Source organism: Blennius ocellaris, assembly GCF_963422515.1.
Source record: "Blennius ocellaris genome assembly, chromosome: 2".
NCBI lineage: Eukaryota > Metazoa > Chordata > Actinopteri > Blenniiformes > Blenniidae > Blennius > Blennius ocellaris.
In genome coordinates, this window is record NC_137651.1 from 25,251,706 (window position 1) to 25,267,866 (window position 16,161).

The following is a 16,161-nucleotide window of genomic DNA, read 5'->3' on the forward strand; positions in this document are numbered from 1 at the left end:
AAAGCGAGGCAGACTTGGGTGGAGCCTTAACACGGCAAACGTTGACCTGGCTGGACCACGTGATCAAAAATATCCTAACGCGCGTCGATCGAAACGAAGCCACGACCACGAGTGAATAGATTGTGTTGAGAACGTTGTTCTGGCTGCATGGAGTCGGTCCAGTGTGACGCCAGCGTAACACAGAAACGGACACGTTTCCAGGGTATTCATCAACCCAGCTGCTTTTTGGAGTGCCTTGCTCTGACTTTGACATCTTGTGAGACCACATCTCACTGCTGTCCTAAAACCATTAAAGTGTCATTTAATCTCAAATTTTGCACCGGGTGACATCTGCTACGTTGAACACAGCCACAACATTTGGATTTTTCATGTCCCGCCATCCTGCCCTAAGTACTGACTAATTGGTGTTTGGTGAATATTAATATCTGCAAAAAGCATGCTCGTGGATCTCTAATGAATGTTGATTAAAATACTCATATTTATTCTCTTTTTGATTGATGTGAAAACTGCAGCATTAGCAGATAAAAAAAAACAAACCCAAAAAAACCTTTTTAGCTTGCATTTATATTCTGCACTTTCATGCCTTGGAAGAAGTGAGCGTTTAACTTCTCAATACCTGTTATTTTCCTACAGTCAGTGACAGTAACCGGAGCCCCAAGAACGTGAAATGATATGAATGCGTACATAGTAATGCATGCATACCTGAAAGAAGATCCCCTGCAGCAGTTTCACGCATACTGCTTTAATCAAACCAAGTGGCACGTGTGTGGTTGGAGACGGATTTCCAATCATCCGGCTGCACATCGTGTGGGATATGTCGCCTTTTCACAACGCGAGGAAATCCAAACGCTCTCAATCGTTTTGCTTCATTGGATCATTCTGTTATTGCTGTGCTTTTTTTGTTGGAATGCGTTTAAAGAATGCGTTTGAAGAATTAAGACGCACATTATAATTTTTTTTTTTATAACGCGTTATTGATTTTGTATGGCCGTGTAAAACTATAGAGAGCTTGTTCACCGGAGACTACAATTTAGACGTGCGGTTCCACACTCGCTAATGGCCCACAGCAATGTTAAGAATGAAAAGAAGGCTTTCATTATCATTATCCAATATGCAATTATGGCACTGCATCTTAAAGTGGGCATTTAGTTACTTCTTACAGTGAATATTCAAGCTGGGGAAAAAAATTTAGCTGTCGGGAAATTAAAGGATTGGAAATGAATATGTATGTTATGTACAATAAATGTAAAAACGCAAGGCCCAGCAGGGATTTTGTTTCTACTTTAAAGAGGCGTATACAATATGTTGCACATCTGGACAATGTTCTGAATGCGCAATTTTGACAAAGGGTTTAACGGTGATGTGACTGGTACGACGCTTCACTGCTGGCGTTCTGCACTTCTTCCAGGTGGCGGCTTACAACTCTGAGGGGAAGAGTAATCCCAGCCAAGTGGTGGAGTTCATCACCAACCCAGACAGACCCAGCTGCCCCTGCAGGCCCGTCATCAGAGGCAGAGTCCTCCCCAACAGCTTCAAGATAGTCTGGGGTGAGTTTGTCATGTCCCCTGTTACAACTTTCCACTTCCTCGTCCAGCCGACGGTCGGGAAAACGCAATTTCACTTTTCTCACTTGGCGCCGCTTCGTCGTGGATGAGGTGAATTGCGTCTGTAAAATAAATGAGCGGTGGCTCTCAGGCTGTCCTGACTTAAGCGACGTTCCCACTGGACGGATGTACTTGGTCTCCGAGTCCAATTTCTGAACGGATTTTATTAAAAATTTGTTTTAAAAAAAATCCTACTTTTGAAGACATTTTTGTTTTGCAGCAAATTGAGTTCCAGAAAAAAAAAATGACATTAAAGGTCACAAAGTCCAATTTCTTTAGTGATTGCATGCCTCAGTCATGCAATCACCCCGCATTTTAAAATATGTTAATCTGCTTCATCGTATTCATTTATCTGTATTAACTTGATTGATGGAGTTTGTGTTTTTTGTCGTGAGTATTTAGCATCCAGCACAATAAATCGCTTGAGACGAGGCAAATTTGTTTCTGCAGCACCGTTCAGACACGAGGAAATTCACAGTGCTCTCCAAGGAAATGCACTGATAAAAGGTGATTAAGAGCCTTTAGCAATTAACATTATGAAATAGAGTAAAACGAACCGATGAAGAAAGGTGTAAAAATGAGAATGGATTAGTTAATTTGTATCACTTTATTAATTTCACACATGGGGAGCTGGCGGTCTGTCGGCCACATGCCAATTTCCAAAAGGTCCATTTATTTCACAGGTAATGAGAAGGTCATAATTATGTTAAGCATACTTGATCCAATTAGCAATTGCGATTTATCTGTTTTAAATACAATAAAAAAAAAAAAAAAAGCCAGTAGTCAGGATGAAACTTTTGCAGCCCTAACAATGATTAAAGTTGCCCATCTCAATTTAAATGATCTCTTTAATGCGTTTCAGGCCCCGTTCACACGACAAGGGAAGACTCAGTTTTTGTTTCAGAAAATAGTGCAAATAGTGAAATCGTTGCCGTGTCGACGGCGCTTTAGTTGGGTGTGATACTGTCGTTAACTTCCTTCATCAAAGCTCACTTGACAAGATATACATGTCGACTCAATGAAACATCATTTTCAATTGATTGACTTGCGCCATAGGATTATTCAAACGATTTACCCTGACCAGGCTCATGCTTATCCCGTCTGTATGTGTAATGATAACGATTTTTTTTTACATGTACTTAAATATCAGAGCCCCCGAAAGAGAACGGTGGAGCAAACGTCACCAAATACGTTGTGGAGCTGTCTGAGGGCTTAAACGGTAAGTCACACACGGTGATAATTAAACTGCAGACCGTTGCGTCTCGGACACTGAAAAGCACCTTTCCTTATTGAGCTCATCGACGTGTTTTGTGCTCAGGCCTGTCGTGGGGGCTGGTGTACTCGGGGCCGGCGACGGAGCACGTGTGTGAGGGTTTGAAGCCAGGCTGCTCCTACCAGACGCGAGTCTACTGCATCAGCGAGGGGGGGCAGAGCCCAGTGAGTCATTCCGTGGCGGTCCACGTGCACACAGCCTTGTGTTTTTGTCGCAAGAATTCAAAGAGTTTGATCAGTCGCATCGGGTTGGAGGGAGGAAGGAGACACAAAAATTCCCACCTGGTTTTGAAGACGCACCCACAGAAATACCACAATTTCTATTAATATTAAAACCTCTGACCCAGATCATGTTATTGCCTAAGCTTTTTATTTTTTTATTTTTTTATTTTTATTTTCGGAAAAATCTGCCATGCCGACTGTATTCCTACATGGTCTCCTACAGTCCACAACACCGTAGCTATATAAAACCTGGGTTTTGTGCACTGCTTTCCTATTGGCTCATTTATTATTGATGCATTTCTTGGCTGTTACTTGAGCGGTAATTGCCAGGGCGGGCAGCCCATGTTGATCTGATTGTTTCTTGTTTTTCCAACACAAGTCACGCAAGATATGATTTCTATTTCTGGCGAGTTTTAATAGGAAATTGTCATTCAGTCAGTCTCCCATGTTGGGAGATGAGACTCTGCCTGCCAGTATGCAAGTACAAGACAAAGTCTGCTAATCGATTAACCCTCGCCGCTTGTGTCGGAGGATGTTTTTCTTAATTAGTTCAGTTCACAGGCGCTCTTTTGTTAATTTCTTCATCAGCTGTTTGCGCATGCATTTATTCATGACGAGGCTCGCAAAGAAACATGAGTCACAGCGGCAAGTTCCTGCTTTGCATGTGCGGCACAGTGTGACATAACACTCACATTTTCCTTTTGTCACTGAAGTTGAATCTTTTTTTTTTTTCCTTTTCCTTCTGTCACACGCAAAATTCACTCCGAAAAATACTGTGAATTTCTCCATGTAATTGTGCATCTTTTGAACAAAATGTTCCCACATTTGTCTCCTCTCTGGTCCGTTATGCCCCTGAATCAGTCTGATAAGCTAGATGAAATGACAATCTGTACTCAGTGTGAGAGGAAGGAGAGAAATTGGCAATTAGTTTTCTTTTTTTTTTTTTTTTTTTCCCTGTGGGTCTTAATTGGTGTGTTGTCTTCTTTTGCAAGCTGTCAGAAACACTGCAGGTCCAGACTCCCGCAGTGCCCCCAGGGCCCTGCCAACCCCCTCGGCTGGTGGGCAAGCCCAAAGCCAGGGAGGTGCAACTGCGCTGGGGTGAGTCATTGGTCTCCATCTTAGATTTGTGTGGGATGCATCTGTTTATGCCTTTTTTTTTTTTCCGGTCTCAAAAGTAGCTCAAAGCAAATCGCGTTGATTGTGCAGTTTGGATCACTTGGCTGTTGGTACACATTTTAGCGTTTTGTATTTTGGGGAATAACTCGCGCTTCTTGTCGACGCTCGTCTCCCAGGTCCGCCTCAGGTTGACGGAGGAAGCCCGGTGGCCTGCTACAGTGTAGAAGTGAGTGGGCCGCAGTCTGAGGAGAGCAGGGAGGTTTACCAGGGCGCAGAGCTGGACTGCTCTGTGGGAGGATTATTGCCTGGGAAAACCTACACTTTCCGGCTCAAAGCAGCAAACAAGGCCGGGGTGAGCGAGGCTGTTAAAAGTCACTGGTGAGGAATGGATTGTACGTTTTTCGGTCCACTGTACTAAGCAGCTTTTACGTTTTTCGTTTTGTCCAAATAGTACGGCCCTCTCTCGGAGCGCTGTGAAGTCACCACTGGTCCCGGGGCCCCCGAGCAGTGCAAGGCCCCCTCCACCACATGCAAATCCCCCAGCTGTGTTGTAATAAGCTGGGAGGTGAGTCTCATTTACACAAACCATCATCGCATACAGTGGTGTGAAAAAGTGTTTGCCCCCGTCTCGATTTCTTACTTTTTCGCATGTTTTTCGAAACTGAAATGTTTCAGATCATCAAACAAATTTAGACATTAGCTAAAGTTAACACAAGTAAACACAAAATGCAGTTTTATTAATGAGGAAGACAAAAAATCCAAAGCAACATGGCCCTGTGTGGAAAAGCGTTTGCCCCCAGCTCCTGTTAAAACAACTGGTTGGTCACACCTGAGTTCAATTCCCGTTGCCACACCAAGGCCTGATTACTGCACACCTTTTTCAACACAACATTGGACTGGCAATTTAAAGAGCCCCCATGGGGTCACTTTAAGTGTTTTTTTTAATATTTGAGACAAAACACAAAAAATAACAAACATCCACTTCTATTTCTGATTTCTTCATCTGAGCCACAACAAATAACAAATGTACAAAAATAAATACATTGTGGATATTTTGAAAAATTCTGAAATAAAAAAGGATTAATGTCCCAATAGTTAACACAATAAATTTCCGCTACATTTACTTCCTGAAATCCACCTTGAAATCCTACCCGCTGTTGGGGTCAGGATCATCCTGGGTTGTTTTTTTTATCAAAGTTATCCACATCCTACTGAAATGTTTCGAACGGCACAAACTGCAGGTTTAATTCAGATTAAAACTGGGATTGGATTACATGATCTAATCTGATTTCAGAATCCTTCTTTCCCTTTTGTACAGCCCATTTTCAAGACTTGATCCAATCCGATAACCAAAACCCAATTGGATTACCTTTGAAAAAAGCTATAGGCATCATGCTGTGATCCAAAGAAATTCCGCATCAAATGAGGAAAAAAAAGAAAAGAAATTGAAATTATCAGTGTGGAAAAGGTTCTAAAGCCATTTCTAAAGCTTTCAGACTCCAGTGAACCAAAGTGAGAGCCGTTATCCACAAATGGCGAAAACGTGGCACAGTGGTGAAGTTTCCCAGGAGTGGCCGGCCGACCTAGATTACTCCAAGAGCGCAGCGGATGACTCATCCAAGAGGTGACAAAAGACCCAGAACAACATCTGAAGGACTGCAGGCATCACTTGCCTCAGTTAAGGTCAGCGCTCATGACTCCAGCATAAGAAAGAGACGGGGGCAAAAATGGCCTGCGTGACCGAGTTCCAAGACGAAAACCACGGCTAAACAAAAGGAACATTTAAGGCTCGTCTCCTTTTTGCCAGAAAACATCTTGATGATCCCCGAGACTTTTGGGAAAATATTCTGTGGACTGACGAGACAAAAGCTGAACCTTTTGGACGGTCTGTGTCCAATTGCATCTGGGGTAAAAGTAACAGCGCATTTCAGAAGAAGAGCACCGTACCAACAGTAAAATATGGTGGCAGTGTGATGGTCCCCGGCTGTTTTGCTGCTTCAGGACCTGGAAGATTTGCCGTGATAAATGGAAGCATGAATTCTGCCGTCTACCAAAATATCCTGAAGGAGAATGTCCGGCCATCTGTTCCTGTTCCTGACCTCAAGCTGCAGCAGACTCGGGTTCTCCAGCAGGACGATGATCCACAACACACCAGCAAGTCCACCTCTGAATGGCTGAAGAAAAACAAAATGAAGACTTTGGAGCTCCCTGGTCAAAGTCCGGACCTCAATCCTACCGAGATGCTGTGGCAGGACCTTAAAAAGGCGGTTGTTGATCGAAAAAAAACCCTCCAATGTAGCTGAATTACAACAATTCTGCAAAGATGAGTGGGACAGAGTTCCTCCACAGCGTGGTAAAAGACTCATTGCACGTTATCGCAAACGCTTGATTGCAGTAGTTTCTGCTAAGGGTTGCCCAAACCGTTATTATGTTTAGGGGGCAAATGCTTTTCCACACAGGGCCATGTAGCTTTGGATTTTTTTTTTTTCTTCCTCATTAATAAAACCCTTCATTTGTGTTTACTTGCATCACCTCATTAATGTTTCAATTTGTTTGATGCTCTGAAACAATTAAGTGTGGCAAACACTGAGGGAAACACCTTTTCACGCCACTGTATATGTTAAAAAGGATCGTTAGCTCCTGATGATTGCTCATGGGCCTTTTGTCTTGCAGTCTCCGACGTGCAATGGGGCTCCGGTGACTGAGTTTCGTCTGGAGTGGGGGGCCGCCGAGGGCTCCATGCAGGTCTGCTACAGCGGAGCAGGTCTCAGCCATGAAATGAAGGGCCTGCTGCCTGCAACCCACTACTTCTGTCGAGTGCAGGTGAGCATTCGCAAACACTTGACTACTTTCTGATCGCACTGGACGTATAAACTAATACAACTGTTTTCAAGTGGAAACTGAAAACTTTCTGTTGTGTTTTTGGGGACCGTTTCCATGTCAACAATCCTCAGAACCACTGAAAACACAGCTTTTTGTAAACTTTGCCCAATATCCAAGTTACTTTTTTTTTTTTTTTTTTAAACCATTCAGATTCCTCCTTGGAAAACGGGGGGGGGGGGGGGGCGCAACTTTTTGAAAACGCTTGGGCTCTATTACCGTATAGCTAGACGCACCCCGGCTGCAGCAACTGGGTTCTCTGCACATGTGCGACCAGATGGGCGACCGTATTTTCCGACCGATGAGCCGCGACTTTATGGATTTTCACGGGTTAACCGGCTTCCTGCCGCCAGATTCTATACATGCCGTTTTTTTAGCGCCTCTGCTGCTCCAAAACTTGCCTTGAAAGTGACATTTCTGCTTTCCGTGGTCCGGAGCACCTGCCGTGAATGTTGCGTGCTGGACTCTGTGGCTGAGAAATCTTCCTTCTCAGAATCACAATCGGCAAATAACCGATAAAATGCTTCATCAACAGAGATAAAATGCTTGGTGATTATTCATCTGTCTCTCTGTCTGTCTGTCTGTCTGTCTGTCTGTCTGTCTGCGGGCTTCGCAGCAGGCGCATGAGGCACACAACATTTCCAGCACTATGAAAGACATATTTGTGAGAATTGTTAAAAATATGAGCAATCCCCGTGTTCCTGCAGTGAAATTCTTGAACTATTACAACGTGGACACCTGCGGCCTATCGTCAAGTGCGGCTTATAATGTTTATAACATGTTGCGTGTGTGGTGTCGTTAACAAAATCGACCACAGCACCCAACATGAAAACAAGATTGTTTTCACTTGAAACCTTTGTCATGTCAACGGGTCCCCAAAGACCAGTTTTCTCACACTGCTAAAACACGACAAGATAGTGTATTGAGTGAAAGAAACACGAAGAAAAGTAACACCAACAGTGGCTGAAATTCTTCACGCAAGTTGCAAAAAGGCGAACTGAAATACTAACGCTGAAGTGACTCAGCACCGAGCCCCTGTACAGAGCCACCATTTACATTTTACACGGTGCCCTTTCATTAAAGCTGAGGCCAGACATGTTCTCTGCTCAGAATGAATGCAAAACATTCTTATTTAAAACTAATCTTGTGTGATGGACTTTGTGAAGACTTCCAGGGGACTCCCAAAGCACAATAAGTCATTTTCACAATTTTATTTGTGAAGCCACACACGTTATCTTAACCAGAGATCGTTTCATGTTAATGCCAAAGGACCTTCCCCTGGTGGGCTCGTGGGCATCAATTAGAAAAGAAACAAAACTGTCTTTCCTTAGTTGCTCTGATCTTGAAGGCCTTCGGTCGGTTCCTGCATACAAAGGCTCTGTTATCCTCCGTATGAACGATAGTACTCGTAAAAGCTTATTCATCACCACGGTGCCAGTAATGATTGTTCCTTGTTAAGTGACTTCATGGCACCCAGCTGTTCTTCGATGATTATGATGAAGAGTGTGAAATGAATAAAGTACAATCAGGAAATGCAAGTCTCCTTCCAATGGGGGAAGAGATCAGTGAAAGCATTTGTCATTCATCATGCATTTGATTTATAAGACTTCCTGATATTTCTACCTAATATATTTCCGCAGTGAACAGGCCAGAATGATCTCTTCTGTCATGTATTTACATGCAATGGTTACGTTGGCACTCCACCTTGTGGTGAGACCTGGATGTTACACGCGGTGTCCTGCCGCGTTGCACCGGGGGAGCTGACGTCTGCCGTCTCCCCATGCAGGCGGTGAACGTGGCCGGCGTGGGACCCTTCAGCGAGGCCGTGCTGTGCCAGACGCCCTGCTCGGTCCCCGCCGCCATCAGCAACATCTACGTGCTGAAGGAATCGGAGCTGCACGGGTACGAGACTCCAGTGGGGGCGGACGAGGAGGAGGAGGAAGAGGAGTGCGGCGGTGGCGATGCTCAGCCTCTGCCCGTGTACTCGCCCTCCACCTGCCTGGGGATCTGCTGGGACACCCCGTGCGACCACGGCGCCACCATCACGTCTTACCTGATCGACCTCGGGGAGCGGCAGCCCGTCGCCGTGGGCCCAGTCACCAGACACATCATCCAGCATCTGCAGCCCGACACCAGCTACAGGTCAGCGTCTCCTCGCCTGCCAGTGTTTTAGCGGCGTGATGGAAAATACAATTTGGAGCTTGTGAGTTTGTCAGACTTTGAGAAAAACCCAAATGTTCTCAGACATCTGAATTTAACATATTGTTCTTGTGCACTCGCATAAAAAACAGTATGCGACATGACTTTCACCAAGTCTGTAACTTGCACCAGTGCATGTTGTGATCCAGGAGCTCTAGATTGAAGAAACAAAGGAGATTAAATCCATGTGCCGTTTTGCAGTTTTTCTGTAGGAATCGGAACATGTATAACAAAGCCCAGATTAAATTATGAATGTGGCTTGATAGGTAGTCAAGTATCATCAACAAAACACAAATATATAACAGTAGTATTTTTTTTTTTCAAAAAAGGTAAAAAGGCTGGTCCCTGCAGCTCTCTGATGTTGTATCATCCTCTTTCCCCTCAGGATCCGAATCCAAGCCCTGAACAGCCTGGGCGCTGGTCCCTTTAGTCACACCTTTAAGCTGAAGACGAAGCCCCTTCCTCCACAGCCCCCGCGCCTCGAGTGCACCGCCTTCAGCCACCAGACCCTCAGGCTCAAGTGGGGTGACGGCCCGGCCAAATCCGCCACCTCAGACGCCCTCCAGTACCAGCTGCAGATGGGGGACAGGAGCGGCAGGTTCGTGTCGCCGCGCAGAAACGAATGCAGCCGACTGATTTCCTTATAAGGAGACAGGAAGTGATGATGCCACAGTGTGATTCCCGACTCTCACCCAATTTGCTTTTTGGCCCCCCCCCTCCCCCCCTGTTCCTGTCATTGCAGATTTCTCTCCTTGTATAAAGGGCCGTGCCACACACACAAAGTCCAGAGGCTTAATGAGTCTACCTCTTACACGTTCCGCATCCAGGCCTTTAACGAGGCGGGCGAAGGGCCCTTCTCCAATGTTTACACATTCACCACAACGCGCTCTCCCCCAGCCCCCGTCAAAGGTACACCGGCCTCTCTCTCTCTCTCTCTCTCTCTCACTCTCTCTCTCTCTCTGTTTGTCTCTCTGTTTTTCATGCTGTCTTTTCTTTCTCTGTCTTTCTCTCTCTCGCCCTTTTTTTTCAGTTTTTCGCTTTCTTTATTTCTCACTTTATCTCTTCCTCTCTGTGTGTCTTATCTTTCATTCCGTCTTTCTTTCTCTTTTGTCCATCTTTCTTTTGTCGTTTCTCACTCGTTTTTCACCCATTCCGGTTCTCTTTTTCACCATTCTCTTTCTTATTCCTCCTTTTTACTTCCATTTTCTCAATTATATTCTGTCTTTTGCGCTTTTTCTTTCCTCGGTTATGTTAGTTCCCCTCTCTTGTTGTTGTTGTTGTTTGCAACCACTCTGGGTTTTGAACCCTCGATGCAACCCGCTGCTGCCTTGCTTGAGGGAATGGGTGCGGCGGCAGCAGGTGGAGTGGAGTGTGAGTGCAGTGGGTTGTAGATGGGTGTGGTCTGGCCTCCGCCCGCCTCTGCACAGCTCGTTTGATCCCGGGCGTTGGAGTCAGTAATGAGGACCTGGTCTTTCCTTCCCTCCGATCAGACAGGCGGTCGTGTGCCAGACCGTCGTCATTACTAAACCCTGTTTGTCTTCCTACGCAGCGTGAAGTGGACCCTCTCCATCTCTAGTCTAATGCCATAAATAACACAAAGGGCTCAAACCTTTCTCTGTCACAGCATTATACCGCTTGTTTTGTTTTTTTGAGATCACAGGGCACTTTGCTAGTTCAGTCCAGCCACATGTCTTTCTTGTTTTGAGCTCAAAGTGCCACCCACCTAAAGAAGAGCATGAGTCACAGTGATGGTACTCGGCTAATGGGGGGGAAAAAGTCTCATGTCGTCGTCTCGAGCCGACGCTTAATCCTTCAGCCGAGTCACTGTTCGTACTAAATCAAGTACTGTTTCAGCATTAAAGCTAATGGTTTCCATCGCAGCACCACATGCAAATGGCCCCAGGAGCTTCAGCTCGAAGTGAAGCAGCGCTTTTCAACAGGTTTCATGTTTTTTTTTTTTTGGGGGTGTTTTCTCTTCACCCTCGGACCTCTCCAGTGTCAGACGAGACCTGACAGAACTTTGAGATTTGTGGAACGACTTTGGAAAGGAAGCGAGTCATTAAGAAGAATTAAAGAGAAATTCACTTGGCAATGACGTTCCTGTTGTCTGCTTGAAGTCTCACATCGAGGGGCGGAGCCTCTGCTGCCGCAGTAGTTTTCACGTTGGGCCACTAGTGGGTGCCGTTGTTTGTTTGTGTAATGAGAAGGACACACTGTAACTCTGGATGGCTTAATGGTTCTGCGGAACACGCCTTGATTCTAACCCTACCTCTCCCTTTTCAACCCCACAGTTCCTAAAGTGGAGCGTTTGGACGACAACTCCTGCGACGTCACATGGGAGGCCCTCCCACCCATGAAGGGCGACTCGGTCATCTACACCCTGCAGTGCATGATGGGGAATTCAGAGTTCAAACAGGTACCCGACGCCGTCCTCCGAAGGTTTAGCGCTCCCGTGTTGTAGTTTATGTCCTTCCCCATTACCTCCGACTGACCCGCCATTCATCACCGCGGCCTTTTTTTATTCAGACGGGATCCGGGGCATTAATGTTTTGGTGCCGGTCTTGTATTAGTCACCGAAGGCTTTAAATTGCCCATTATGTAAAGGTCATCGATCCGTGAGGTATCCCAGGTGTCTGGCCCTTGCCAGCGCATCCATCCCTCTTAGCGGCCTCCAGCCATGTTAACATGAAATAATGGCCTCTGCAGGCTTATGCTAACCCCATCACATCATACAGGGCAGTTGAAGCAGGAAGTAGCAATATGTGGTAGCCGTCTCCGTTCGTTTCCTCTTCTTTCTGTCAGCCTCAGTGGCCGGCATTTAAAAAAAGAAAGAAAGAAAAAAAAAAACCCCACCTCGGATTCATCCATTTCTTAGGATTGTTGCTTGAAAGTCTGAAGTCTGAAGCTCCATCATTTTCTGGGTTTCAAAAGCTGCTTTCACCTCCCGCAGTGTTTATTTTTCTGCATTGTTTATAAAGTAGAAAAGTTGTTTTAGTCCTTTGAGTCTAATTGAATCATAATCTTTAAAAAAAAAAAATAGTGTCCCTCCAGAAACCAAAGTGTCTCTGAGAACTTGTGGGTGTGTCGACTGGCCGCGCCACCACGCCCCTCGGGAATCAGAACACGGGCTGGTCATTTAATAACCATCGTGAAATGAGAGGATCAATAGACGTTCCCATTATGACCGACACTCGAGGAAACCAAGAAGTGGCTTCATTCATTTCTTTTGTGGAATCTGTCAATTTCAATAACGTTGGTTCAGCCTGGCTCCTTAACGTCAGACCGACTGTGAACAAGACGCCACATTGGCAGCTCCCGTGATGCTCCTTATTTTATACACTCAAAAACGCTTTCCAGAACAAAGACCAAAAAAAACAAAAAGTGACTATGAAAGATTAGATAACACCAATATATCCATCAACTTGTTACGATATTGTGGAGTTTTGTTTAAATCGGATGGGAGAAATGAATCCGACCTTCTTTGTGGATTAACGAGTGCTTATTGTTGTTTCATTGTTACGCTTGTTTGTTGACGTGCGAGAACTGGCAGCTCTGCTTTTACTCTTGATCTTGAAAACCCATCATGAGAAAGTTGGAACCCGCCGTGAGTTTACGTTCCAGTGTTTCCTCCGCAGGCGTACAAAGGCTCGGCCACCTCCTTCCACGTGCAGAACCTGCAGCCCAGCAGCGACTACCGTTTCCGGGTGTGCGCGATCCGGCAGTGCCAGGACGCCCCGGAGCTGAGCGGGCCCTACAGCCCCACGGTGACCCTGTCGCCCCAGCGCAGCGACGCGGCGGCGCTGAGCTCCGGCACGGCCGGCTCGGGGCCCAGGACCGGCTCGGAGTCCGGCCGGGCCCGGCAGAGCCTGACAGACGAGCAGTGCGCCTTCCTTCTCCTCATGGTGTTCGCCGTCATCGCCATCCTCATCGCTTTTGTCATCCAGTACTTTGTCATCAAATGAGCCGCCTGCGCCGCCCAGCTTCAGGGTTATAGCTTTATATTCTCCCCTTCTCTCGTCATGGGTTTGTTATTTTCTGTTCTTGTTTTGTACTTCCGGTTCCCCTGAGCAGGAGGACGGGCCGGTGGGTGAGAGCTGGACGCAACCTCTCATCTCCGCCTTCCCGCCCCTCGCCAGTTTGTGATGTGATCCTCTGAGAACGCGTCCCGGTCAGTGTCGAGGGTGTCATTGGGGAAAGTGGCGCAAATATCAACTGTATAGAAATAGTCCTTATTTATATTTCCATTTATTATTTGTCCAGTAGGTTTTTTGATAGACGTCCGTCCCCCCCCATCCCCCAACAATGGCAAACCAAAAAAATCAGATTGTGTGTGTGTGTGTGTGTGTGTGTGTGTGTGTGTGTGTGTGTGTGTGTGTGTGTGTGTGTGTGTGTGTGTGTGTGTGTGTGTGTGTGTGTGTGTGTGTGTGTGTGTGTGTGTGTGTGTGTGTGTGTGTGTGTGTGTGTTTGCGCTTGTGTGGAAAGCTGGAAAGGGCCACATAAAGGGACTTACACCCCCCCCCCCCCAAAAAAAATAGAAAAAACCTCCCCGACGCCAGAGTTGCCGATCCACAACATAGCGTTCATTTAGCACTTTCAGAATGTTCAAGGATGCAAAAATGACTGGGACTGGGGAAATGTTCGTATATTTTTGTACAGTGAAGAGGATCCGTGAGCTGGAGGAGGAGGCACTCGGCATAAAAGGTAGAAAACAAAAAAAAAACAACCTAACAGTGAATTCTAATTATTTTTACTATCATATAATTATACTGTAGCTTGTTTTTTTCCAAATCATGCAGCTGCTTTACTCTGAGATATTGTTGTTCAGCACAAAAAAAATGTATGCTCTCGTATGTTTCTGTTTTACTTTCTTCCCCAGTAATTGATAGATTTATTTATTCCATTTATTTTGGGGGGGGGGGGGGGCGGCACCTTAGTGAAAGAACAAACCCGGGCCGACTGCGTCCTGGGTCTTGTGATGCATTTTATAGAAACACAATTTGAAACTGTGCAAGCCCCACTTGTGTTGTAGGGTGTTTTAAAAGTTGTCGTATCAAATGATGTGTCACTGAAACAGCAAATCTATCTGCAGAAAAAGATGATGAAATAAAAAGTAATGGAGGGGAGGGATTAAAGTCCATACCAGTTGTTTCAGAGGCCTTAATTGGAGAGGAAGACAAAAAAATCTCGGGTGAATTTTTTTCCTTTTTTTTTTTTTTCTTTTTTAAATTTCTTAAGTTTTGATGTTTTTTCTTTTAGTGCTTATAAAACAATAAAAAAAAACGTTTTATTTCCTTATACCTTTGCAAACATTCATTTGATGTTAGTAAACCTCCATAATTGTGCGAGAAATTGAAAGTAGTTCGATGTATTGAGATTTCTTTTGGTTTCCTTTGTCAGGTCATACATGTGTGAAGTATATTTTTTTATATAATATTGAAGTAATATAAGTTAATACTCTGCACCAGAAGATAATAAATCCTGAGTAGTCACGAATCAGGTCGCGCGAGTGGCGGATACAAAAATGTGTTATGTACTTCCTGTAAATCTAAATTTGCCTTTTTCTCTCTCTGTCTCTCTGTGTTGAGTATTTGTGACAGATTGCAAGCACTGGGGTTTTTCAGTGCTGTAGTGTTGTTTGGTTCTGGGCAGATTTAAAAAAAACAACAAAAAAAACCCCCAAAGAAACAAAAAAAAAAAAACCCGACTGCTGTTGCAAATCTTAAGAAGTTCAAACAAAAAAATTACAGGTACCTTGCAAAAACGTCCTGGATAATTACATGATTTGGTCCTCCAGACATTCTGCAAATGTCTTCTTCTCTTTGTCATTTCAAGAGTTCAAATTCCTATTTTTGATAGCGATTGTGCCATTTTAACACCTCTTCACCCCTGACTCACCACCTTCTGGATGGGGAGATTAACAAAATGCTACAAAAATGAGTTAAAAATAAAAAAAAATAAAAAAAAAATGCACAAAATAGAGACCATTTTTATGTAATTTTAATGTTTGCAGTTACCTCATACACCGTACATTCCAAAATGAGAAATTTGTTATACTATACATACTACCTGACATATCACTTTACAATGTTCGTTATGGGAAAAAAATGTATAATCATAGATATGTATCGAAAGTGTATCTGTATAGCCATGATATCTACAGAGGATCCATGCACAATAAAAGATTTCTAATTCTTCACATTGGGACTGTTTTGACTCATCCTTTCCAGCAACGCTTGGGGTGGAACGCTGCGCACGCACATGCTAACGACACCGTTTCCAAAACATTAGCATTCAAACGAATTTGCCACAATGCAAAAACGATGCTTTCCTCACTTGAAACGTGTCAACGGAGCCTCCGTCTGTCCAATTCCCTAAGTGGTTGTTTGCATTAGCGGCTATTGGCTTTCGGTTACTTTTCCCCTAACCTCCTGTTTACAGGACCTTCGTCTCATTAACGCTAAACTTCGCCTTCGCGGAATTTGCGTCATCTGTATCATTGTCTATTAGCTTAGTGTTGACCACGTTGCTTGTTTTAACAGTTACTATTTCACTAAACTTCCATTTACTGGAGATTTGTGTTGTTTGCCAACATTTCCTCTCGGTCGCCCCGTTGTGAAATCTTTCGGCTCTTCTTGAGCAACTGAGTTGAATAGACCAAAAACGAGAGAAACTTGGTTTAAAAACAAAGAAACGGGGTGGAGCGGTGCACCCGGGGGTCAGCGAGCCTCTCGTGAAGCTTGACTTGATCCTGATGGACGAGGCGTCGTCCAGTTTCTGTTGAGTAAAAAATGCTCCGGACACAAAACAAACCTGTTGAACAGGAAGTGATGAAAGCAAACTGGTTACAAATATATATATATAAAAATTA

The 16,161-nt window shown here is 44.8% G+C and overlaps 1 protein-coding gene across 1 annotated transcript in view; it reads left to right on the forward strand.

The window, feature by feature from the left end:
- fndc3a (fibronectin type III domain containing 3A) overlaps positions 1–15,489 on the forward strand; it is a 52,670-nt gene extending 37,181 nt beyond the window's left edge. The window contains exons 15-26 of the mRNA XM_080502539.1: positions 1,409–1,547; positions 2,755–2,823; positions 2,923–3,041; positions 4,091–4,196; positions 4,391–4,566; positions 4,666–4,779; positions 6,888–7,037; positions 8,881–9,236; positions 9,679–9,891; positions 10,036–10,202; positions 11,585–11,709; positions 12,929–15,489. Coding sequence (XP_080358665.1) covers positions 1,409–1,547; positions 2,755–2,823; positions 2,923–3,041; positions 4,091–4,196; positions 4,391–4,566; positions 4,666–4,779; positions 6,888–7,037; positions 8,881–9,236; positions 9,679–9,891; positions 10,036–10,202; positions 11,585–11,709; positions 12,929–13,255 — 2,061 coding nt within the window. The 3' untranslated portion in view covers positions 13,256–15,489. The remainder of the gene's footprint in view (positions 1–1,408; positions 1,548–2,754; positions 2,824–2,922; positions 3,042–4,090; positions 4,197–4,390; positions 4,567–4,665; positions 4,780–6,887; positions 7,038–8,880; positions 9,237–9,678; positions 9,892–10,035; positions 10,203–11,584; positions 11,710–12,928) is intronic.
- The last annotated feature ends 672 nt before the right edge of the window (positions 15,490–16,161 follow it).